This window comes from Manis pentadactyla, chromosome 15, assembly GCF_030020395.1.
Source record: "Manis pentadactyla isolate mManPen7 chromosome 15, mManPen7.hap1, whole genome shotgun sequence".
NCBI lineage: Eukaryota > Metazoa > Chordata > Mammalia > Pholidota > Manidae > Manis > Manis pentadactyla.
Genome location: NC_080033.1, coordinates 15,953,020 through 15,978,244, shown reverse-complemented (window position 1 = coordinate 15,978,244; position 25,225 = coordinate 15,953,020). Strand labels below are relative to the sequence as shown.

Genomic DNA, 25,225 nt, shown 5'->3' with positions numbered 1-25,225 from the left:
TTGAGGCGACCCAGGTCGGGATACGGGGGAGGCTCGCAGTGAGGAGGCTTCAGGCTCCTGGGACACGGATGGGGCAGTGGAACACGGGCCTCAGGGCTGTGTCTGCGTGAGCCGGAGATGACGATGGTTCCGGATGCTGCCGTTTGTGACTGCTTCACTGTGGAGCGCTCGCGCGCGTGCGTGAGAGAGAGACGGACAGCGTGAGGCTGGGCGCCCGAGGGCCCTGACCGGTGTCTGATTGGGCTGGTGGGCCTGTCGGTGGGGGCGGGGCCTCTGTGTGACCGAGGTCTGTGGCGACAGGGTGTCTGATGTTGTGATCTATTCACTGTAATGGTGAATGAAGTGGACTGGGGTTTTGTTTGTTTTTCTTCAGTAAGCTTGTAGGAAGTTTTTTCTAATGAGCCTGTAGGAATGTGTTAAAAATCATAGATCACCTTATCCCCAGTACCCAGCCTAGTGCTCAACACAGAGTGGGCATTGATGAAGTGAGCGAGTGGGCATTGATGAAGTGAGCGTTGCCCTCGGTCTGTTGTAGGTTCCACGGTTTCGTGTAACATTTCCCTTGATTTTCTTATGTCCTTACACGCTGTTATAGCCAATCAGTTCTATCTAGCTGTGGATAAATGGTCATCAGAGGGGAAGTCATGAATTTCACCCTTAGAGTGAAAGTTCCAAGCATAAAAGTACATCCTAAGTCTTGGGATGAGAATTTAGGCTTGCACTTGCGTTCAAGACAAGCTTCTGGGAAGACGTGGGGGGAAAGACCAGGGACAGGATTCCTCCCTGAGTAAATCTCTCTTGGAAGCACTTGGGAGGCCATTTACACATTTTCAGAAACACACCATTTACTGGGCTGTGGACCCTAGAAACAGCTGTAGACTTAGATTCCAGATCAGCACGTAGGTGACGCTGACCTTTTTTCTCTGAAACTGGTAAAAGTCTGCAGTTTTCTAGTTTCCTTCTTACTACCATCTGGATGTAGTGGATGATGGACCATGTCTAATGGTGGGCAGTGTGTTCTTATTTAGCCAGTCCAGCATCTTAACAAGTCCATTCTCGGTTTTGTAGTTCTGCGAGAGAAGTCGTCTGAAGTGGAGGACAGCATTGCTACTTACTTAATGGCCCATTCAAGGTCAGTGTTTACTTTTTTGTTGTCATACATTTTTGTTATACAAAACATAAACTTGCTTTTTCTTCTCCTAAATTGCCATACCTAATTGTGACCTATCCATTTCCCTAGCCCCTAGGCCTTACCTTCTCTAGTAATAATGGAACCATAGAGATGGTCCCCTTCCTTTCCAGTGCTTTTCCAAATACTCTTTTCCTTTCCAGTTAATAGTCGAATACCCATTGGGTAAATCATTCAATGCCCCCATGCGCTCTTTTCGTCTCAAAGGGTGGTGTAGAAATATAACTTGTGGAAACTAACGTAAGGACTTGTTTTAGCATGTGATTTGTTACGGAAGAGAGCAGTCGTCAGGTAGAATAACACACATTTTGATTTTATTCAGAGACTTGATATTCAGACACAGCAAGGTAGGGAATGGTTTGATTGATTTCAATCCATAAGTGACATAGTTAGCTTTGGAGAAGTTTAGGAGTGGGAATATGATTGGAATTTTGTGCAGAAAGGTCTGTGTGAACAAGGGCAGAGAGTTTTCCAAGAGAACCCATGACGAAATTTTAATGGTGACAACCAAGTCTTGTTTGAGGTTTGGCAGTATGAATTTGTTTCTGATCACTTAATGTTGCAGATTGTGAGAGGCAGCATGGCGTAGTGATTTGAGTCTCCGGCAGCACTGTCTGTTGGAAGTACAGTGCAAGCTGCTCATGTAATTAAAAAATTTCTATTAAACACATTTTAAAAAGTAAGAAGAAATAGTTGAAATCAGTTTTGATAATGAATCTTGAACCAATGATCTAAAATATTATTTCAACATACAGTAATACAAATAAATCAAAGTATTTTACATTCATATCTTCATACTAGGTTTTCAAAATCTGCATACTTTACTGTTACAGCATTTCTCAATTTTGGATGCTAAAATTACAGTGGTTAAGGTGAAATATAGTCATAAAATATTTTGTGTCACTATTTATTTATTTAGTTAGTTAGTTAGTTATCATTAATCTACAATTACATGAAGAACATTATGTTTACTAGGGTCCCCCCTTCACCAAGTCCCCCCCACAAACCCCATTACAGTCACTGTCCATCAGCGTAGTAAGATGCTGTAGAATCACTACTTGTCTTCTCTGTGTTGGACAGCCCTCCCCATGCCCCCACTACCACATTATACATGCTAATCATAATAACCCCTTCCTTTTTCCCCGCCCTTATCCCTCCGTCCCTTCCATCCTCTCTAGTCCCTTTCCCTTTGGTAACTGTTAGTCCATTCTTGGGTTCTGTGATTCTGCTGCTATTTTGTTCCTTCAGTTTTTCTTTGTTCTTATACTCCACATATGAGTGAAATCATTTGATATTTGTCTCTCTCCGCCTGGCTTATTTCACTGAGCATAATACCGTCTAGCTCCATCTATGTTGTTGCAAATGGTAGGATTTGTTTTCTTCTTATGGCTGAATAATATTCCATTGTGTACATGTACCACATCTTCTTTATCCATTCATCTACTGATGGACACTTAGGTTGCTTCCATATCTTGGCTATTGTAAATAGTGCTGCGATAAACATAGGGGTACATCTGTCTTTTTCAAACTGGGCTGCTGTATTCTTAGGGTAAATTCCTAAAAGTGGAATTCCTGGGTCATATGGTATTTCTATTTTGAGCTTTTTGAGGAACCTCAATACTGCTTTCCATAGTGGTTGAACTAATTTACATTCCCACCAGCAGTGTAGGAGGGTTCCCCTTTCTCCACAACCTCGCCAACATTTGTTGTTGTTTGTCTTTTGGATGGTAGCCATCCTTCCTGGTGTGAGGTGATACCTCATTGTGGTTTTAATTTGCATTTCTCTGATGACAAGCGATGTGGAGCATCTTTTCATGTGTCTGTTGGCCATCTGAATTTCTTCTTTGGAGAACTGTCTGTTCAGCTCCTCTGCCCATTTTTTAATTGGATTATTTGCTTTTTGTTTGTTGAGGTGCGTGAGCTCTTTATATATTTTGGATGTCAAGCTTTTATCGGATCTGTCATTTCTGAATATATTCTCCCATACCATAGGGTACCTTTTTGTTCTGTTGATGGTGTCCTTTGCTGTACAGAAGCTTTTCAGCTTGATGTAGTCCCACTTGTTCATTTTTGCTTTTGTTTCCCTTGCCCGGGGAGATATGTTCATGAAGAAGTCACTCATGTTTATGTCCATGAGGTTTTTGCCTATGTTTTTTTCTAGGAGTTTTATGGTTTCATGACTTACATTCAGGTCTTTGATCCATTTCAAATTTACTTTTGTGTATGGGGTTAGACAGTGATCCAGGTTCATTCTCTTACATGTAGCTGTCCAGTTTTGCCAGCACCATCTGTTGAAGAGACTGTCATTTCCCCATTGTATGTCCATGGCTCCTTTATTGTATATTAATTGACCATATATGTTTGGGTTAATGTCTGGAGTCTCTATTCTGTTCCACTGGTCTGTGGCTCTATTCTTGTGCCAGTACCAAATTGTCTTGGTTACTGCTATGTAGTAGAGTTTGAAGTTGGGGAGCGAGATCCCCTGCACTTTATTCTTCTTTCTCAGGATTGCTTTGGCTATTTGAGGTCTTTGGTGGTTCCATATGAATTTTTGAACTATTTGTTCCAGTTCATTGAAGAATGCTGTTGGTAATTTGATAGGGATTGCATCAAATCTGTATATTGCTTCAGGCAGGATGGCCATTTTGACGATATTAATTCTTCCTAGTCAGGAGCATGGGATGAGTTTCCATTTGTTAGTGTCCTCTTTAATTTCTCTTAAGAGTGTCTTATAGTTTTCAGTCTTTAACTTCCTTGGTTAGGTTTATTCCTAGGTATTTTATTCTTTTTGATGCAATAGTGAATGGGATTGTTTTCCTGATTTCTCTTTCTATTGGTTCATTATTAGTGTATAGGAAAGCCACAGATTTCTGTGTGTTAATTTTGTATCCTGCAACTTTGCTGTATTACGATATCAGTTCTAGTAGTTTTCGAGTGGAGTCTTTAGAGTTTTTTATGTACATTACCATGTCATCTGCAAATAGTGACAGGTTAACTTCTTCTTTACCAATCTGGATTCCTTGTATTTCTTTGTTTTGTCTAATAGCCGTGGCTAGGACCTCCAGTACTATGTTAAATAACAGTGGGGGGAGTGGGCATCCCTGTCTTTTTCCCGATCTCAGAGGAAAAGCTTTCAGCTTCTCACTGTTCAGTATGTTGTTAGCTGTGGGTTTATCATATATGGCCTTTATTATGTTGAGGTACTTGCCCTGTATACCCATTTTGTTGAGAGTTTTTATCATGAATGCATGTTGAATTTTGTCAAATGCTTTTTCAGCATCTATGGAGATGATCATGTGGTTTTTGTCCTTTTTGTTTATGTGGTGGATGATGTTGATGGACTTTTGAATGTTGTACCATCCTTGCATCCCTGGGATGAATCCCACTTGGTCACGGTGTATGATCCTTTTGATGTATTTTTGAATTCAGTTTGCTAATATTTTGTTGAGTATTTTTGCATCTACGTTCATCAGGGATATTGGTCTGTAGTTTTCTTTTTTGGTGGGGTCTTTGCCTGGTTTTGGTTTTAGGGTGATGTTGGCTTCATAGAATGAGTTTGGGAGTATCCCCTCCTCTTCTATTTTTTGGAAAACTTTAAGGAGAATGGGTATTATGTCTATTCTGTATGTCTGATAAAATTCCGAGGTAAATCCATCTGGCCTGGGGGTTTTGTTCTTGGGTAGTTTTTCGATTACCGATTCAATTTCATTGCTGGTAATTGGTCTGTTTAGATTTTCTGTTTCTTTCTGGGTCAATCTTGGAAGGTTGTATTTTTCTAGGAAGTTGTCCATTTCTCCTAGGTTTTCCAGCTTCTTAGCATATAGGTTTTCATAGTGTTCTCTAATAATTCTTTGTATTTCTGTGGGGTCCATCGTGATTTTTCCTTTCTCCTTTCTGATTCTGTTGATGTGTGTCGATTCTCTTTTTCTCTTAATAAGTCTGGCTAGAGGCTTATCTATTTTGTTTTATTTTCTCAAAGAACCAGCTCTTGGTTTCATTGATTTTTTCTATTGTTTTATTCCTCTCAATTTTATTTATTTCTTCTCTGGTCTTTATTATGTCCCTCCTGCTGACTTTAGGCCTCATTTATTCTTCTTTTTCTAATTTCGATAATTGTGATGTTAGACTATTCATTTGGGATTGTTCTTCCTTCTTTAATTGTGCCTGGATTGCTATATACTTTCCTCTTAAGACTGATTTCTCTGCATCCCACAGAAGTTGGGGCTTTGTGTAGCTGTTGTCATTTGTTTCAATATGTTGCTTGATCTCTATTTTAATTTGGTCATTGATCCATTGATTATTTAGGAGCATGTTGTTAAGCCTCCATGTGTTTGTGGGCCTTTTTGCTTTCTTTGTACAATTTAGTTCTAGTTTTATACCGCTGTGGTCTGAGAAGTTGGTTGGTAGAATTTCAGTCTTTTTGAATTTACTGATGCTCTTTTTGTTGCCTAGTATGTGGTCTATTCTGGAGAATGTTCCATGTGCACTTGAGCAAAATGTGTATCCTGTTGCTTTTGGATGTAGAGTTCTATAGATGTCTATTAGTTCTATTTGTTCTAGTGTGCTCTTCAGTGCCTCTGTGTCCTTACTTATTTTCTGTTTTGTGGATCTATCCTTTGGGGTGAGTGGTGTGTTGAAGTCTCCCAAAATGAATGCATTGCATTCTATTTCCTCCTTTAATTCTGTGAGTATTTGTTTCACATATGCTGGTGCTCCTGTATTGGGTGCATATATATTTATAATGGTTATATTCTCTTGTTGTACTGATCCCTTTATCATTGTGTAATGTCCTTCTTTATCTCTTGTTACTTCCTTTGTTTTGAAGTCTATTTTGTGTGATACTAGTACTGCAACATCTGCTTTTTTCTCCCTGTTATTTGCATGAAATATGTTTTTCCATCCCTTGACTTTTAGTCTGTGCATGTCTTTGTGTTTGAGTTGAGTCTCTTGTAAGCAGCATATAGATGGGTCTTGCTTTTTTATCCATTCTATTACTCTGTGTCTTTTGATTGGTGTATTCAGTCCATTTACATTTAGGATGATTATTGAAAGATATGTACTTATTGCTATTGCAGGCTTCAGGTTCGTGGTTACCAAAGGTTCAAGGTTACCTTCTTTAGTATCTTACTGTGTAACTTAACTTGCTTATTGGGCTATTATAAACACTGTCTGGTGATTCTTTATTTCTCTCTCTTCTTATTCCTCCTCCTCCATTCGTCATATGTTGGGTGTTTTGTTCTGTGCTGTTTTGTGTTTCCTTTGACTGCTTTTGTGGGTAATTGATTTCATTTTCTGTCTTTAGGTATTATTTGGTTGATCTTCTTTCTTTACTGTGATTTTATTTTCTCTGGTGACATCTATTTGGCCTTAGGAGTGCTCCCATCTAGAGCAGTCCCTCTAAAATACCCTGTAGAGGTGGTTTGTGGGAGGCAAATTCCCTCAACTTTTGCTTGTCTGGGAATTGTTTAATCCCTCCTTCATATTTAAATGATAGTCATGCTGGATACAGTATTCTTGGTTCAAAGCCCTTCTGTTTCATTGCATTAAATATATCATGCCATTCTCTTCTAGCCTGTAAGGTTTCTCTTGAGAAGTTTGATGATAGCCTGATGGGTTTTCCTTTGTAGGTGACCTTTTTCCTCTCTCTAGCTGCCTTTAATACTCTGTCCTTGTCTTTGATCTTTGCCATTTTAATTATTATGTGTCTTGGTGTTGTCCTCTTTAGGTCCCTTCTGTTGGGAATTCTGTGTGCTTCTTTGGTCTGAGCAGCTATTTCCTCCCCAAGTTTGGGGAAGTTTTCAGCAATTATTTCTTCAAAGACTCTTTCTATCCCTTTTTCTCTCTTCTTCTTCTGGTACCCCTATAATACGAATATTGTTCTGTTTGGATTGATCACACAGTTCTCTTAATATTCTTTCATTCCTGGAGATCCTTTTATCTCTCTCTGCATCAGCTTCTCTGCGTTCCTGTTCTCTGATTTCTATTCCATTAACGGTGTCTTGCACCTCATCCAGTCTGCTCTTAAGTCCTTTCAGAGATTGTTTCATTTCTGTAATCTCCCTCTGGACTTCATCCCTTAGCTCTTGCATATTTCTCTGAAGATCCATCAGCATGGTTATGAACTTTATTTTGAATTCTTTTTCAGGGAGATTGGCTAGTTCTATCTCCCCCGGCCCTCTCTCAGGGGTTGTCTGGACTATTTTGGACTGGACTAAATTCTTCTGCCTTTTCATGGTGATAGAGGTAGCCATAGGCCAGTAGCACGTGTCAGGTGGGAGAACAAAGTCCTTTCCTGCTTGCTGGATGCCTTGCCCTTCTCCTCTGCCTGTGTCAGTTACTCGTATTCCTGTAGCAGCTTCCAGGTTAATCCCCTAAACTGCTGTGGGCTGGGTCTCCGTCAGAGTAGCGCAGAGCCCTGCAGGGGGTGGCAGGCGTGCCAGGTGCACTCTCCCACGAAAGCGCCCCTGCCAGGCAGCTGTGTGCCAACAGCAGCCTTTGAGTCTGGCCCGGTCGGCTGTGCGCCGTGCTGAGTGGCTGCTGGGTGCGCGGCTGCTCCTGGGCTGCTCCTCCGCAATCGCCGCCTGCTCCAGCGTGCTGCTCCTGGGCCCCTCTGTTGCCGCTGCTCCCAGCCCATGCAGGCCGGTCCTAGGCTGCTCAGGTGCCACCACCACAGGCTCGCGCGGGCCGTTCTGTCGCTGCCGCTGCCGCCGCCTCCAGCCCATATCGGCTAGCCCTGGGCCACTTGGCCGCCGCTGTTGCAGGCTCATGCAGGCCACTCCCGGGCCTCTCTGGTGCTGCCTTTCCCAGCGCACCCTGCCGCTCTCCCACTACTGGGCTGGTGTGTCGGGGTCCGCGCCGGTTGTGGGAACGACTGGCAGGGTGCTTATCACCTTGAGGGGCTTCAGAGTTGCGTTGCCGCCCAGGGGGTTAGGTCGCCTAGAGTTCCCCGAATTCGCATGTGCTGGGGTGCGTGTGTTGTAACAACTTTGTCCAGCTGTGAGGTCGCTGTCCCTTTAAGACTTGCAAAAAGCACTTGCTTTTCTTTTGTCTCAGGGGCACCAGTTGCGGGGACCTGCTCATAGGTTTTGCTTTTCTGTTTCTCTAATATCCAGCACCCCATGCACCGTGTGTCAGCGCTCCTAGCGTGGATTTGTAGAGCTGGTTGTTTAGCAGTCCTGGGCTTTTACTCCCTCTCCGCTCCAACTCCTTTCTTCCTGCCGGGGCCTGGGATAGGGGGTCGTTCGGTCCCACTGTGCCGCAGCTTATACCTTACCCACTTCGTGTGATGCTGAGCTCTCGCAGATGTAGATGTAGCCTGGCTGTTGTACTGTATCTACTGTGTCTCTTTTAGGAGTAGTTGTATTTGTTGTATTTTCAAATATATATATGTTTTTGGGAGGAGATTTCCACTGAACTACTCACGCCACCATCTTGGCTCCTCTGGATCTTTTGTCTTTTTGTTGAGTTGTAGGAGTCTTTACATAATCTGGCTGTTAAACTTTACCAGATACATGATTTCCAAGTATTTTCTCCAATTTTGTAGGTTGTCTTTTCCATTTCTCCTGTAATTGTTCTTCAATGTACAAAAGATTTCAGTTTTTTTCTCATGACTTGTGCTTTTGCTATCAAGTCTAAAAATCCATTGCCAAATTCCATGGTCTTGGTGATTTACTCTTGTATTTTCTTCTAAGAGTTTTGTAGGGTTTTGTTTTTCAGTTGGGCCTTTGTTCTGTAACTTGTGTGTTTGTAATCTTTTTTTTTGTAGTGTCTTTGATTTTGGTATCAAGGTGATGCTGGCATCATACAGTAAATTTGGAAGCTTTTGTTCCTCTACAATTTTTGGAATAGTTTGAGAAGAATAGGTATTAACTCTTCTTTAAATGTTTAGTAGAATTCTGTGGAGCCATCTGGTTGTGGACTTTTGTTCGTTGGGTAGTTTCTGATTACTGCTTCAATTTTATTAGTAGTTATTGATCTGTTCAGATTTTCTGTATCTTCCTAGTTCAGTCTTGGGAGATTGAATGCTTCTAGGAATTTGTCTACTTCTAGGTTGTCCAGTTTGTTGGCATATAATTTTTCATAGTAGTTGTGTTCAGTTGTTTGTGTTTCTGTGGTGTCAGTTGTAACTTCCCCTCTTTCACTTTTAAAAAAATTTATTTTATTAAGGTATTATTCATATACACTCTTATGAAGGTTTCACATGAAAAAACAATGTGGTTACTACATTCACCCATATTATCTAGTCTCCCCAACACCCCATTGCAGTCACTGTCCATCAGCATAGTTAAGATGCCACAGAGTCACTATTTGCCTTCTCTGTGCTAAACTATCTTCCCCCTGATCCCCCCAACATCATGTGTGTCAATCATAATACCCCTCAATCCCCTTCTCCCTCCCTCCCTACCCGCCCTCCCCCACCCCTCCCCTTTGGTAACAGTGAGTCCCTTCTTGGAGTCTGTGAGTCTGTTGTTTTGTTCCTTCAGTTTTGCTTTGTTGTTATACTCCACAGATGAGATAAATCATTTGGTACTTGTTTTTCTCCGCCTGGCTTATTTCACTGCACATAATATCCTCCAGCTCCATCCATGTTGTTGCAAATTGTAGAATTTGTTTCTTTCTTTTTTTTTTGTAGATAATTATTTTTTATTGGAGGGTAGTTGACACACAGTATTACATTACATTAGTTTCAGGTGTACAACATAGTGATTCAACATTTATATACATGACAATTCTAGGTACCAGCTATCACCATACCAAGCTGTTACAATATCTTGACTATATTCATTACATCCCGGTTACTTATTATTTTACCATTGGAAGTGTGTACTTTTTTGTTGTTGTTGTTGTTTGTGAGGGCATCTCTCATATTTATTGATCAAATGGTTGCTAACAACAATAAAATTCTGTATAGGGGAGTCAATGCTCAATGCACAATCATTAATCCACCCCAAGCCTACTTTTCGTCAGTCTCCAATCTTCTGAGCCATAACAAACAAGTTCTTACATGGAGAACAAATTCTTACAAAGTGAATAAGTTCTTACATGGTGAACAGTACAAGGGCAGCCATCACAGAAACCTTCGGTTTTGCTCATGCATTATGAACTATAAACAGTCAGTTCAAATATGAATACTCATTTGATTTTTATACTTGATTTATATGTGGATACCACATTTCTCTCTTTATTATTATTATTTTTAATAAAATGCTGAAGTGGTAGGTAGATACAAGATAAAGGTAGAAAACATAGTTTAGTGTTGTAAGAGAGCAAATGTAGATGATCAGGTGTGTGCCTGTAGACTATGTGTTAATCCAAGCTAGACAAGGGCAATAAAACATCCACGTATGCAGAAGATTTCTCTCAGAACAGGGAGTTCTCTCAGAACTCACCTCTGTTGATCCCCAATTTCCCACCTGATGGCCCCCCTGCGACTGTGCCTGTCTTAGGTTGTGTCTCCCTTGAGGAATCTTACCCGTCTCTGGCTAACCAGTCATCTTCCGGGGCCATACAGGGAAATGTAAAGTTGGTAAGTGAGAGAGAAGCCTTATTGTTTGAAATGGTTAGCTTTTTATTTCTTTGCATATTTATGCCCTGTGGCTTCTATGCCCAGCATTTGTCTTGAGGTATCTTTACCACTTGGAAGAATTATGATACTCGGTAAATTTGATATGAGGCACGAATTCTATTTAAGGGTTGTAATTAGGAAGGAAGAAGAAAAGCTATAGAAGTAGCAAGCGGAAGAAAACATGGGAAGATTGATTATTTCTTTGACATATCTTCTTGTAGAGTAACTTCAGCATGTATAGGTTTTAAGCTACTACTTAAATTGCGCACACACATTAACATAATAGGAGTATAGTTACATAACCAAAGCATACCTGTAATTACCAGCCATCTCCAGTGAAACCAAGAAAACCAGTTAGGCACCTTAGGCATTTGTGAAAACTTATCTATGATATGGTGGATATTGTCCAACTGAACTTGAACAGTCTGAGAGAAATCAGACAAATTAAAACAACCCATTCCTGGGGAATGTTCACATCCCTTATGTTCTCTTAACAGTAAATAGTCTGTAGTTGTAAGATTTTGGAGCACTACAATTTGCACTTCTCCTAATTCTTGATTGAGTTCCAACAGTATAGATCCAGTCAAATTTGTTGTTTTACTGTATGCACAGGCCAGCTTAGATATCTCCTTCCTCATTCCCATGGCAAGTCCAGGAATTGGTGGGATGAGTGCATCTACACCTGTGGCAGTGCGTGGATCTTTGTTGGGGTTTTTTGATGATCATCTTCTGGCATGAGTCTTCCAGAGAGTGCTGATGTTGGAAGTTCTTTTTCATATCGTATCTTAGTTCATTTTCGGGGTAGCCCAATTAGGCTTTGATCCTCTGTATAAACACAAACAGACCCTTTGCCTACATTTTTATATGCCCTTTATACCCTTGTGTTGAACTCATTGGAGATTACCACACAGGAACTGCCCTTTTTTTTTTTTTTTTTGGTATCATTAATCTACACTTACATGACGAATATTATGTTTAGTAGGCTCTCCCCTATACCAGGTCCCCCCTATAAACCCCTTTACAGTCACTGTCCATCAGCATAGCAAAATGTTGTAGAATCACTACTTGTCTTCTCTGTGTTGTACAGCCCTCCCTTTTCTCCTACCCCCCCATGCATGCTAGTCTTAATACCCCCTACTTCTCCCCCCCCTTATCCCTCCCTACCCACCCATCCTCCCCAGTCCCTTTCCCTTTGGTACCTGTGAGTCCATTCTTGAGTTCTATGATTCTGCTGCTGTTTTGTTCCTTCAGTTTTTCCTTTGTTCTTATATTCCACAGATAAGTGAAATCATTTGGTATTTCTCTTTCTCCGCTTGGCTTGTTTCACTGAGCATAATACCCTCCAGCTCCATCCATGTTGTTGCAAATTGTAGAATTTGTTTCTTTCTTATTGCTGAGTAGTATTCCATTGTGTATATGTACAACATCTTCTTTATCCATTCACCTACTGATTTCCCCTCTTTCATTTCTAATTTTATTTGGATCCTCTTTTTTTCTTGATGGGTCTAGCTTATAGGTTTATCAATTTTAGCTTTTCAAAGAACCAGCTCTTAATTTCATTGATCCTTGGTATTTTTTTATTAGTCTCTATTTCATTTATTTCTGCTCTGATCTTTATTATGTCCTTCTGTCGAGTAACTTTGGGCTTTGTTCTTCTTTTTCTAGTTCCATTAGGTATAGAGTTACATTGTTTGAGATTTTTCTTATTGAGGTAGGCTTATAATGCCATAAACTTCTCTCTTAGAACTGCTTTTGCTGCATCTTAAAGATTTTGGGTTGTGTTTCTATTTTCATTATTCTACAAGTGTTTTTTAAGTTTCCTCTTTGATTTCTTCATTGACTCAGGTTGTTTAGTAGCATGCTGTTTACCCTCCACATGTTTGTATTTTTTCCAGTTTTTTTCTTGTAATTCATTCCTTGTTTTGTACCATTGAGGTCAGAAAAGATGCTTGATATGATTTCATTTCTTAGATTTATTGATACTTGTTTTGTGGCATAATATGTGATGTATCCTGGAGAATGTTCCATGTGCATTTGAAAAGAATGAATATTCTGCTGTTTTGGTACATGATGTTCTGTATATGTTTATTAAGTCCATTTGGTCTAATGTGTTGTTCAAAGCCACTGTTTCCTTATTATTTTCTCTCTGGGTGATCTAGCCATTGATATAAGTGGGGTACTGAATCCCCTACTGTTACTGTATTACTGTTAATTTCTCCTTTTATACTGTTAATATTTACTCTGAATTTAGGTGCTCTTCTGTAACTCACAAATTTTTATGTGTCTTCATTTAATTACTCAAAATATTTTCTCATTTCCCTTGGTTTTCTTTCTTGACATAAATGCTACTTAGGAGTGTTTTAATGTCGACATATTTTTGAGTTTCCCACTTTTCTTTGTTATTTATTTCTTATTTCTTTCTTTGTTGATTTGATGACTTATCTTATATTGTTCCCACCCTTATAAGTTTATTGAGATTTCTTTTGGAGTCTAGCATATGGTTTATCTCAGAGTGTTCCATGTGCACTTGAGAAGAAAGTATATGCTGATGTTGTGTGTAGAGTTTTATAGATGTCTGTCAGGTCTAGTTTGTTTGTAATGTTGGTTATAAACTTCTTTATTTCCTTGTTGATCTTCTCCCTAATTGTTCTATCCACAATGAATGTGGGGTTTAGAGGTATGTGACCATTATTGCTGGATTGTCTCTTTCTTCTTCATTTCTGTCAGTTTTAATTGTGGTAAAATATACATTCCAGAATTTACTATTTTAACCACTTCAAAGTATAGAATTCAGTGACATTAAGTACATCCACAGTGTTCTGCAACCATCACCCTATCTAGTTCCCGAACTTTTTCATTACCTGAAAAGGAAGCCTATACATACCTCTTAAACAATTGCTCCTCATTGCCCCTCCCTCAAGCCCCTGCAACAACTAACTTTTCAATCTCTATTGTTTTGCCTATTTTGGATATTTCATATAAATGAAATAATATGAAGCTGTTTGTGTCTGCCCTCATTTATTTAGCATGATGTTTTCAAGTTTCACATGATGTAATGTGTGCCAGTACTTACTACCTTTTTATGGCTAATTAATACTCCATTGTGTCTTGGTTTGTTTTGTGACCTAATGTGTTCTGTGCTAGAGAATATCACATTTGCACTTAAGAAAAATAGTACATTGTTATTTGGTGGACTGTTTGGTATATGTGTGGGAAGTCTAGTTGATTTATAGTGTTGCTGTAGTCATATATTTCCCAGTTATCTTCTGTCTGGTTTTTCTATCCATTATTGAAATTGGTTTATTGAAGTCTCCAACTGTATTGTAGAACTATTTCTCTCCAGAATCCTGTCAGTAATTGCTTTATATATTTGGTGGCCTTAAGGTATATATGTTTATAGTTATATCTTCTTGATAGATTGACCTTTTTATCAATATATAATGTGTTTATCTCTTACAAGAATTAGTGACTTAAAGCCTTTTGTCTGATACTAGCATAGCCACCCAGCTCTTTGGGGACTATTTTTATGTAATATAGTTTTCCACCCGTTTATTTTCAACATGTTTATATCTTTGGATATATATGAGTCTCTTCAAGATACCATGTAATTGGGCCATATTTTTTATACATTATGCCAATCTTTTAGTTGAAGAGTTTTATCCATTTACATGTAAAGTAATTGCAGAGATGTTCTTGTTTCTCCATTTTGCTTGTTTTCTGTGTAAGCTGTATCTTTGTTTCTCTATGCCCAGTTGCTGACTTCCTGTTTACTTGATTTATTTTTATAGTTTTATCATTTTGATTCCCTGTTTATTTCCTGTTTAATATGCCATTTAGCTTCTTAGCATCTATCCTGGAGATTACAGTTAAAATATTACATTTATAACAAACCAACTGTGTTCAGAGATACCCAAGACCACTCTCAAATTCAATGCTTTGCTAGAAAGATTCCAGCAACTAAGAATAGCTGTTGTATTCACAGTTATTTTTTTTTCCAGTGACAGGATACAGATTAAAATTATTAAATGCTGATATTCCATGGGCTAGAGGTAATCTACAGGAAGGCTTGTCAAGGGCCTAGACCTTTCTTTGAGATGGGTAGGGTTTAAATATCCCAGAACTGCTGAATCAGGTCTTCTCTGCACACCAATATAGCTTTTATAGTATCTAAAACTACTACTCATACAAGCTCCATTCCTCCCTTTTTATGTTGTTTTTGTTCCAGATTATGTTGTTATATACTGTTTGCCCTTAACATAGGTTTATAATTATTTTATGTATTTGTCTTTTATAAAGACATTGTAAAAAAAAAAAGAAAAAGAACCACCAAACCCAGAATATTATGACTGGGTTATGTTTTTTTTTTAGCTGCCTGTACCATTATTCCTTATTTTTTATTTTTACTGAGATATAACTGACATCATTATGTTAGTTTTAGGTATTGAACAACTACTTTCTGGTTCCTGGACCCAATTCCAATGTGTGTTTGTGTGGGGGTTCGGATGAGGGTCTTCCCACACACAACACCAAGCAATTCTTGAACACTAGCAGGGTTTCTGAGAACTCAATTCTGATGATATCTGCCCAGAGACAGCAGATTCCCAAGGTTAAGAGTGCTGTCCTACAAGAAGGCCTCCCTACCCCCCAAGTTCAAACACCAATCACAAGCCCCAGGCTGTTACTTGTGCTTCTGACCAACCGGCTACAGATTGGAGGTTCCCATTGACCTCCCCCTTAGGTTTTGTTAATTTGCTATAGTTGTTCACAGAACTCAGGAAAACTTACATTTGCAAAATGGATACTGCAAATGAATCAAGTTACTAGCCAGATAAGAGATACATAGGGCAAGGTTTCAAATAAAGGAGCTTCTATTCTTGTGGAGCTGGTGCCAGCTTCAGTGCTCCGTGGAATTGTTCTAGTTCCCCATGTGTGGAAGCTGTCTCAGAGAAGCAGGATGCAAAAGAAAGAAATGCTTTTCTCATGAGTCTTTGCAGGGCTTTATTGCATAGTCATGATTGACAAAATCATTGGCCAATGCCTGATTCAACCTCCAGATCCTGCCCTCAGGTGGGGTCCAAAAGTCTCATTAACATGACAAGACACCCATTTCACCTTTAAGGCTCTGTAGTGTTTTCAGGAAGTGTGGATATAGACCAAATATACCTGGGAAAGACATTTTTGGTCATCTGAATGACCAAATATATTTATTATAACTCATATCACAGGTATACAACATAATTATTTGACATATGTATATATTGCAAAATGATAACCACAGTAAGTTTATATCCATCACAGCATAGTTACAAATTTTTATTTCTTTAAATGACAATTTTAATATTACTATCTTAGAATCTTTTAAAATATAGTAAAACTTTAAAATATATTAGCAACTTTTAAATATATGGTATTGTTAACTGTAGTGAATATTATATACTGTAATATATTATATTACAGCCCCAGAATTTATCTTATAATTGGAAGTTTGTACCTTCATTGACCACATTAAGCCATTTTACCTACCTCTCTGGCAACTACCAATCTGTTCGCTGTATCTATGGGTTTTTCTGTTTTTTGTGTTTTTTATTCTACATGTGAGATCATATAATATTTGTCTTTCTCTGATATATTTCCCCTAACATAATGCCCTTAAGCATATCTATCCATATTGTCACAAATGGCAGGATTTCCTTCTTTTGTATGGCTAAATAATACTCCATGGTGTCTGTGTATGCCACATTTTTTTATTGAAGTATCATGGATACACAAGCTTATGTTGGTTTCGAATATACAGCACAGTGGTTCAACAGCTACCCATATTATTAAGTCCTCAACCCTTTCTAGTGCAGTTACTATCTATCAACGTAGAAAGATGTTACAGAATCACTGACTGTATTCTCCATGCAACAACCATCCCTGTGACCAACTTATATTGTGATTGTGAATTATTGTGCTACATTCTCTTTATCCTTTCACCCATCAGTTGACATTTAGGTTGTTTCCATGTCTTGGGTATTACAAATAATGCTGCACTGAATATGGAGGTGCAGAAATCTTTTCTAGAGGGTGAATTTACTTCAAGTAAATACCCAGAAGTAGAATTGCTTTATCACATGACAGTTCTATTTTTAATTTTTTAAGGAAATTTCATGCTGTTTTCCCTAGTGACTGCACTAATTTACATTCCCACCAGCAGTGCACAAGGGTTCCCTTTCCTTACATCTCCTTGTCAACACTTGTTATTCCTTGTCTTTTTGATGATGACCATTCTAACAGGAGTGAGATGATATATTAATTGTGGTTTTGATTTTCATTTCTGATGATTGATATTAAGCACCTTATCATGTATCTGTTGGCCATGTATGTCTTTTTTTTACAAAATGTCTTTAGATCCTCTGCCTATTTTTATTTGGATTTTTCTATATTGAGTTGTATGAGTTCTTCATATATTTTGGGTATTAACCTCTTGTCAGATACATGATTTGCAAATATTGTAGTGGTTGATACTGGGCTTAACTTATATATATAGTATTCCTGGAACAAAATGGATGTGTTAGGTGCATGGACCCCTCCTGTGCAGTCAAAAATCTGTGTGTAACTTTTGGCTTCCCAAAAACTTTACTAAGAGCCTACTGTATTATGGTAGTAAATGATAGACTAGTATCTGCATGTATTTTATTGATTCTGGGCATACCTTTACTTAATTTTTAAAAATATTTCTAGACTATGTGGTTTGTGAGTTTTTTCAAATTGTCACAAATCTCCAAAAATTTTCCAATATATTTAGTGAAAAAAATCCATGTATAAGTGGACCTACACAGTTCAAATCCATGTTGTTCAAGGGTCAGCTGTCAAAAAAAAAAATCTGAAAAAAAAAAGGGGGTCACACTCTACATTTTATCAGAACCAGCTTCCAATTTATACCGAATTCCAACAAGGTACAGAAATGTTATTCCTATTTCACCCTCTTTTTTTTCATCTTTTGTGGTGACACATTATCTCTATAATAATGTTTCAAACTAAACCATTTATTTTTTTTTACATTATACAAATCTTTTAAGCAGCTGTGAAACAAAGGAAAACTTGTATACCTCTATAGCTTTTGGTGTGTTACTCTTATCTATCAGTTTTTACTCTTGCAATGTGATCCTATGGATTTGAATTACCACCTGGATTCATTTCCTCAGCCCAATACATTGCTTCTATCCTTTGTGCTATTATTGGCAAACATTACATTTCTCTATGATATGGGCCCAATAATATGTTATATAAATATTACTTATAGTTGATTTTCAAATCAGTGAAGTGTAGAAGAAATATGAATATATACTGTCTTTGAAAATTACATAATTTCCTTTGCCAGTGCTCTTTGTTTTTTTGTGTGTGGATATGTATTACTGCCTGGAATCACTTGCTTTCAGCCTATAGAATTCTTCAGAGTATTTCTTTCAGGCTGCTCTGATAGCAATGATCTCAGTTTATATGTGGGAATGTCTGTATTTCATCTTTGTTTTTAAAAATATTTTTGATCATACAATATTCTTAAAGGTTTTTTGAGTACTTTGTATATATCATCCTACTGCCTTCTAGTCTCCATTGTTTCTGATGAGACGTCATCAGTCTTACTGGGGTTCATTTGTGACAACTAGTTTTTCTCTTGCTACTTTCAAGGTTCTATCCTTCCTTTTGGATTTCACCATTTTTACCATGATGTGTCTATTTATAAATCTCTTTGCATTTATCCTACTTGTTGTCCATGGAGCTTCCTGGATGTATAGATTTATATTCTTCAATAAATTTGGGAACTTTTCAGCCTTTATGTATTTGAATATGTTAAAATGATCCTTTTCCTTTATTTCATTGTATCTGTTATGTATATGGTTGTGTGCTTAATTAACAGTGTCCAACATTTCTCAGAGGCATTGCTCACTCTTTTTTTTCTTTGTTCTTCAGATTGTATGATCTCTATCAATCTATCTTTAAGTTTGATAGTACTTTCTTCTGCCAGTTCATATCTACTGTTGAGTTACTCTATGAAATTTTCATTTTAGTTATGCTTTCCAACTCCAGAATTTCCATCTGGTTATATTAAATAACATATCTCTTTTTTCTTAGTTATTTAATGCAACATGTGACTATATGTTCATTTCCTTTAAGCATGGCATCCTTTGTTTATTTGAACATATTTATAATAGCTACTTTGAAGTCTTTTTTAAATCCAGTTACTCTCACAGGTAATTTCTGTTGTCTGCCCTTTTGTTTTGATTTATGGGTCATATTTTCCTATTCCTGTGCCTCTTACTTGTGAGAACTAGACATTGTGTTATATTTTTTAATATACTTTTAAATGTTTTATATTGAGGTACATATGATAAAATGCACAAATCTAAGTGTACAGCTTGATGCATTTTGACATGTATATACACTCATGTAACCATTACCTAGATTAAGATATCCAACATTCTAATTTTACACCCACCTATTTCACCCATCCCCTCTTCCCATGGCAACCACTAGTCTGTTCTCTGTGACTATGAATTGATTTCTGCTTTGTTTATTCATTTGCTTTGTGTTTTATTTTCTACATATAAGTGAAATCAGATGGTATTTGTCTATCTCTTATTTCACTTATTGTAATCATCTCTAGGCCCATCCATGCTGTCACAAATGGCAAGATTTCATTCCTTTTTATGGCTGGGTATATTCCATTCTATATGTTAACCACTTTTTTTTCCATTCATCTGTTTATGGACACTTAGGTTTCCATACTTTGGCTGTTGTAAATAATACTTTGATAAATATAGGAGTGCTGCATCTATCTCTTTGGATTAGTGATTTTGTGAAAAGTAGACATTTTAGGTAACTGTTGCAAGTCTGGTACTTTTGTCTGCTCCTTCCCACTCCATGCTTGTTGTTATTATTTGCTTGCTTTCTTACTTACTCACTGGCTAAATTAGTTAAGTGCAGTCTACCTTACCCCATAGTATACATATCTGATGTTGGTCCTTGAAGGGTACAGCCTTGACTGTTACCACAGTCATCCTTGGATGACAGTGGTTTTGACAGGACTATCTTCTGAGTCTCTCTTTACCTGACTATACCCAGCTGTTAAGCTCCACTAATTGTGACTGATGTCAGTGTTTTCAACAATGCTCTAAGGTGCACACTGCTTCGTAGGCTACTGCAATCAAATCAGTGTTGTGTTTGGAATTTGTTTTGACAACAGGAAAAGCTCCCTAAGTATCTTTCTCTAATTCTTTGTGGAAAATTAGCCAGTCTACAGTTTAACATTTCCCTCCAATGAACCTTTCCATTTCCTTCAATAACCTTTCATTAAAACTTCCACTGTTTTTGAGAATGTCCTTAGGCTTGAACTTCTCCATACTCTGTTGCATATAAAGTCAGTTCATTTGTAGAGGGATTTGGAGCTCTCCCCTCTATAGCCTGCTTCTGCCCCAGGATGAAACCTCTGAGCCTACTGCTCAGGGTAGGGACAGTGGCATGCTTTTCTCTGAGTGACAGCTTTGCATTAGGAGCTGAGTGCTTGGTAGATGGGGGGCGGTACAGCAGCCCCAGGTCTCAGCTTACCTCCTCTAGCATGCATCTCCTCCCCCACGAACCAAGGCACAATCAGAACCTCAGTATTAATGCCACACCCAAGGTACAACCTAACTTTTGTATGTGGCTGCTAGAGAGAAGAAAATTCCTAACCCTTCGCTGCTTATGTCTGAGTAACATGTAGCTGGGGGCAGGAGGAGAAATGCTGATGTCCTACTCCTTCCAGGAAGATAGCCATCTGACTTGGAAAGGGGTGAAGGAGTGGTGAGGAAGCCTGTCTCCTTGGCTGTACCTTTGGAATGGGTCTTGTTCTTACTAAGATGAGATGGACAAGGAAGGGTAGAGATTTGGTTCAGGTATTGCAGACAGTTCTTAGTTTTAATAAGATTTTCTTAAATATTTGTTCATTTTCTGTATGTTTTTATATGTAATTTTCACCAGTTTCGATGGGGAACATGTCCGTGGAGCTTCTCACACTGTCATATCAGACATGGGATTACCTGACCAGTTCTTTACAGTTCTAACCACGGACCATGTAAGTTCCTATTTCTGTCTACTTTGTGAACATTTCCTTTTTCTGAATCTTAGTACCAAATAGCTGTAATAAAGAGCCCGCCCAATATTCCCTAGTTTCCAACATTCTAACGAGGGTTGGAGCTTAACAGCTGGATATCTGCCTATCTGGTCTCCAAATAATGTTCAGTACTTCTCTGTGTTCATTCTTTTGTCAAAGGTATCTATAGAGTAGAAATGGAATCCCTAAATGGAGACATCTAACATCCTTTACGTATTTTTAGAGAAAAAGAACAGATGGATCCATTTGATAATTTATGGGCAAACTCTATACTTATGAAAAGACCTGAGTGTTCAGGTAGATTGGATTTGATGTTGCCTGGTCTCAGTCATACATAAATAGTAGGTGAATGTAGACTTCCAGAATTGGAGAAGACCTTACCCAACTTACATGTTTACTAAGTATAATTAAGGAGTGGTGAGGAAGCCTGTCTCCTTGGCTGTACCTTTGGAATGGGTCTTGTTCTTACTAAGTTGTTCATCAGGTAGAGCACTCTGTACCCACCAAAAAGCATTTACAAAATAATTTGTAATTAGAATAATTTCTGCCTTATAATATGAAATAATGATCTTAGCATACTGATGAACATGGGGCTGCAATAAATTTTAAAATATTGTTCATATCCAATTTTCTAAATTCCTGCCTTATAATATGAAATAATGATCTTAGCATACTGATGAACATGGGGCTGCAATAAATTTTAAAATATTGTTCATATCCAATTTTCTAAGTTAGGTATTTTTCCTGTTCAAAGCAACTAAGATGTAGAAACTCACCTTTACTGGTAATTCATGAGGTAACACATAACATGCAGTATGCATGTGTACCCTGTTTCTTTTAATTTGTAAACTGTTTATTTCCAGACATGCTTACCTAATTAAGAAATCCCATAGAATGCAGGGCAATGTCTCTGAATCAAATGGATTCTTTAAAGTTATGTAGATAGTCTGGTTTGGAAGCACTCATTGCCTTGCTTCCCATTCCATAGACTTCTACTCCTAGCCTACTTGTTTACTATTTAGTCTTCTTCCTGTAATGCAACACGTTATTTCTTGTCTTTTCCTAGAAAATATCCCCTTCAATTTAACTATAATATGTGGCTTGTTGTTTCAGGAGTTGGTGACATTCAGGGATGTGGTCATCAACTTCTCTCAGGAGGAGTGGGAATATCTGGATTCTGCTCAGAGGGACTTGTACTGGGATGTGATGATGGAGAACTACAGCAACTTAGTCTCACTGGGTAAATTTACCTGTTTTTAAAATGTAGAATATGAGTTGATATTCAGTGAGCCCAAGGCTGTCTTTTAAGAAACTAGGTACATTTCTTCTTTTTCCAAAGGCATGGGTTGAGCATAGTGTTAGAGGTGATGCCTCCATTAAACATCCTTATCACTCTTTGTGATGTTTATTGCTCCTCAGTGCCTTCATATACTTTCTACCTTCCTCGGTACCCAGAGAGCTAGATTTGACTTGTAGGACACATACCAGCATATCCTTTGAGATATCTATTGTGTTTGAGCTCAGAATTTCTATAAATGTTTTATGTTATTTTCTTCCCCACCTTCTCTGGGAGACCAGCTAAAATGCCATGTCCTGATTTGTTATGATTATTAAAATAATCTATAATTTAGATTGATAAACCAAATTCACATTTATTGCTTACCATAATTATGTTGCATACATTTGTGGTTAAAGAACTTTGCATTTAACATTAAGTTAGTATGCCTCTAAAAGTATTAAAACTAACATTAAGTTAGCATTCCATTTAAAAGTATTTGTGGTTAAAGCATTTTGCATTTAACATTAAGTTAGTATTCTATTAAAAGTAAATAACAAGTATTCCAAAAAGCTACTTATTTTCCTCTCAGCTGCATAATTATTATATTGTACCTGACCCTGTTTTAAGCACTTTTAATGTATTAAATAACCTAATTCTTCAGTCAGCCTATGATATAAATACTACTTGCATTATTGTTTTTAGAAGAGATTGCTAAGACAGATTATTCAGGCAACTTCTCCAACGTTACACAGCCAATCGGTGGCAGAGGCAGTTTTCTACCCAGGCAGACTGGCACCAAAAGCTGATGTTCTTAACTGTTAAATATACTGCCTCGCGCAATAATGAGTTGGCATGGAATTAAACAAAATAAGACGTTTCTTTACCTGTCTGCTCTCTTAATACTTTGTAATTCTGTGATCACTCTAAGTTGAATGTTCTTCCACTTTCCTCTTCTTGGAAGTCTGTTAATATCATTTCAACTCCATTTATTACAAACTTAACCACTTCTCAAAAGTGTTTTTTAGAATTGGTTATAATTCATAAATAAATAAATAAATAAATTCACGCGGGCGTGCACACGCACACACATATATTTATATGTATGTATTTTTTTACACATTGTTACATTTCTTTGTTGTGAGCAGGGTGTTCCATTTCTAAGCCAGCTATGATGACCTTACTGGAGGAAGGGAAGTTGTTCTGGAGGGTTGCGAGGGATGTGACGAGAACACAGGGCCACCAGGTGAGGGAGGGCTGATGAGGCAGGGAAAGCCATCACCAGAGTAAAAAGGTCAGCCAGTCCAGGAGGAGGTGGGCCCCCGTGACGTTCTGGGGAAACTCTCTTCAAAGCCATGAAGAAAAAAATCTGACACTTGGGGAAGCAAATTAAGATCTTCCCTAGTGCAACCAACAATTTTTTCATTTCCTCTTATATTTAGACTTACATAAATGTCTCTATTGATGAAAACCCTTGGTCATTTCTTTACTCAACATTTAATCAGTGACTACACCAAGGTAGATATTGTGCTAGCTCAGTCAGTAAATAGTGAGGAAGACCAATATAGATCCTGCCGTCATGGAATTGACATACTAGTAAGATGTCTAATAAACAGGTAAAGAGATAATTAGGAAATATATATACTGAAATTTGCTGTGAAGAAAAGTAAGGAAAATACAGGGGTAACAATTGATGAAGAAAGATCTGACAAGTAGCATAGTCAGAAAGGGATCTCTGTGGTCTTAGTTTGGCATTTTATGGATATACCGTTCTTTATCAACAATTTACCTAATGATATTTACACTTGAAAATCTTTATTTGAATCAGTGTTTTCCTAAGTCCATCATTCCTTCCACATTAGTTGCCCTCATGCTCTTCATTAAACTTTAAATGTAATTCTAATGGGAAAGACAGCAACAGTATTTGATTGATCTTTGTATAACTACTAATTAGCTACCTCAGATGGTACAGTTGAAATTTTCTGACTTTATCTTATTTATGTCTCATTATGGATTTATTGGTTTCCATTGGTTTAGTATATTTTAGCCCACCACAGTCTTTGATTTTTGATGCCTAATTGTATGAATATTGAATAATTCCTTACGGTGATTTCTGTGTATCTTTAACTTGATCTTTAAATCTTTAAATTTATTCTTGCTTTCAGAAGCTTTCCTGGGCTCACCCTATAACTTCCCTATCCAAGACCAGAAACCTGCATCAATTAAAAGACAGTTCTGGTCTTCTGTGTTTTTATTGTTTTTCTTTAAATCAGTTTTAGGTATTAGTTTTATTTAGTTAGCTAGAATGATTATACACAAAGTTTATCCCCCACTTTTGATTCTTGTCAAAATTGCGGTCTCCCTTAGCTCCTGCAAGTGATTTCTGTGTCCTTTTAACATGACCCACTAATAGTATCCAGAAGTTATGTATCTTTAAGAATAATGCTGAAGTTATAGTATGTCTCCATGCCTTCCAACTCACACTCTACCAGGGTGATGTATATTTATAATATATATAAGATATGTTCATATTTCTTGCTTTCTGTTACAAAAATTGAAGTCAAATCTTCTGCCTTTCCTACTCCAAATCATGACTCAGATCTTTGTTTTAGGAGCCCTGGTTCATTACTTGGTTTATTGCCACAATCTGGGCAGTAATCATTCTTACAATTTTTGTTTCATGGGAGGTGAATCTTTGACATTTTTATCTCTTTCCAGCAAATTGGTCTTTTTCAACTTTTATAATTGCTGGGGTTTTCAGTGTTTACCCAGAAGATAATTCATAAATCAACATTTTAAATTGATTAGAAGTCTTATAACATTTTAAAAAATACTCTCTCTGATGGTTCCTTCTCTTTTCATTTTCTCTTTTATATTTGTTAATTATATTCTTTATATGTTTTCTAACTCATTAGATTCTGATTTCATATTTACTGAACTCTCCCCTCACTGTTTCTTTAGGTCACTTTGTTCTTTTCTATCTTATTGAATGGAGTATATATATTGGTTAACTTCATTCTTTCATTTTTATTAGCATGAACCTTTATGTAAATCTTTTGTGAC

At 37.7% G+C, this 25,225-nt stretch overlaps 1 protein-coding gene across 5 annotated transcripts in view; it reads left to right on the top strand.

The window, feature by feature from the left end:
* Positions 1 to 25,225, top strand: part of ZNF529 (zinc finger protein 529) — an 82,598-nt gene that overhangs the window by 54,058 nt on the left and 3,315 nt on the right. For 2 of the 5 annotated variants that reach the window (XM_036885772.2, XM_036885768.2), the window contains exons 2-4: positions 1,069 to 1,132; positions 20,754 to 20,847; positions 22,000 to 22,126. In XM_036885772.2, coding sequence (XP_036741667.2) covers positions 1,119 to 1,132; positions 20,754 to 20,847; positions 22,000 to 22,126 — 235 coding nt within the window. In that variant the 5' untranslated portion in view covers positions 1,069 to 1,118. Of the gene's footprint in view, position 1; positions 201 to 1,068; positions 1,133 to 20,753; positions 20,848 to 21,999; positions 22,127 to 25,225 lie in introns of those variants that run through there. The other 3 variants (XM_057493473.1, XM_036885771.2, XM_036885769.2) reach the window with 3 other exon arrangements.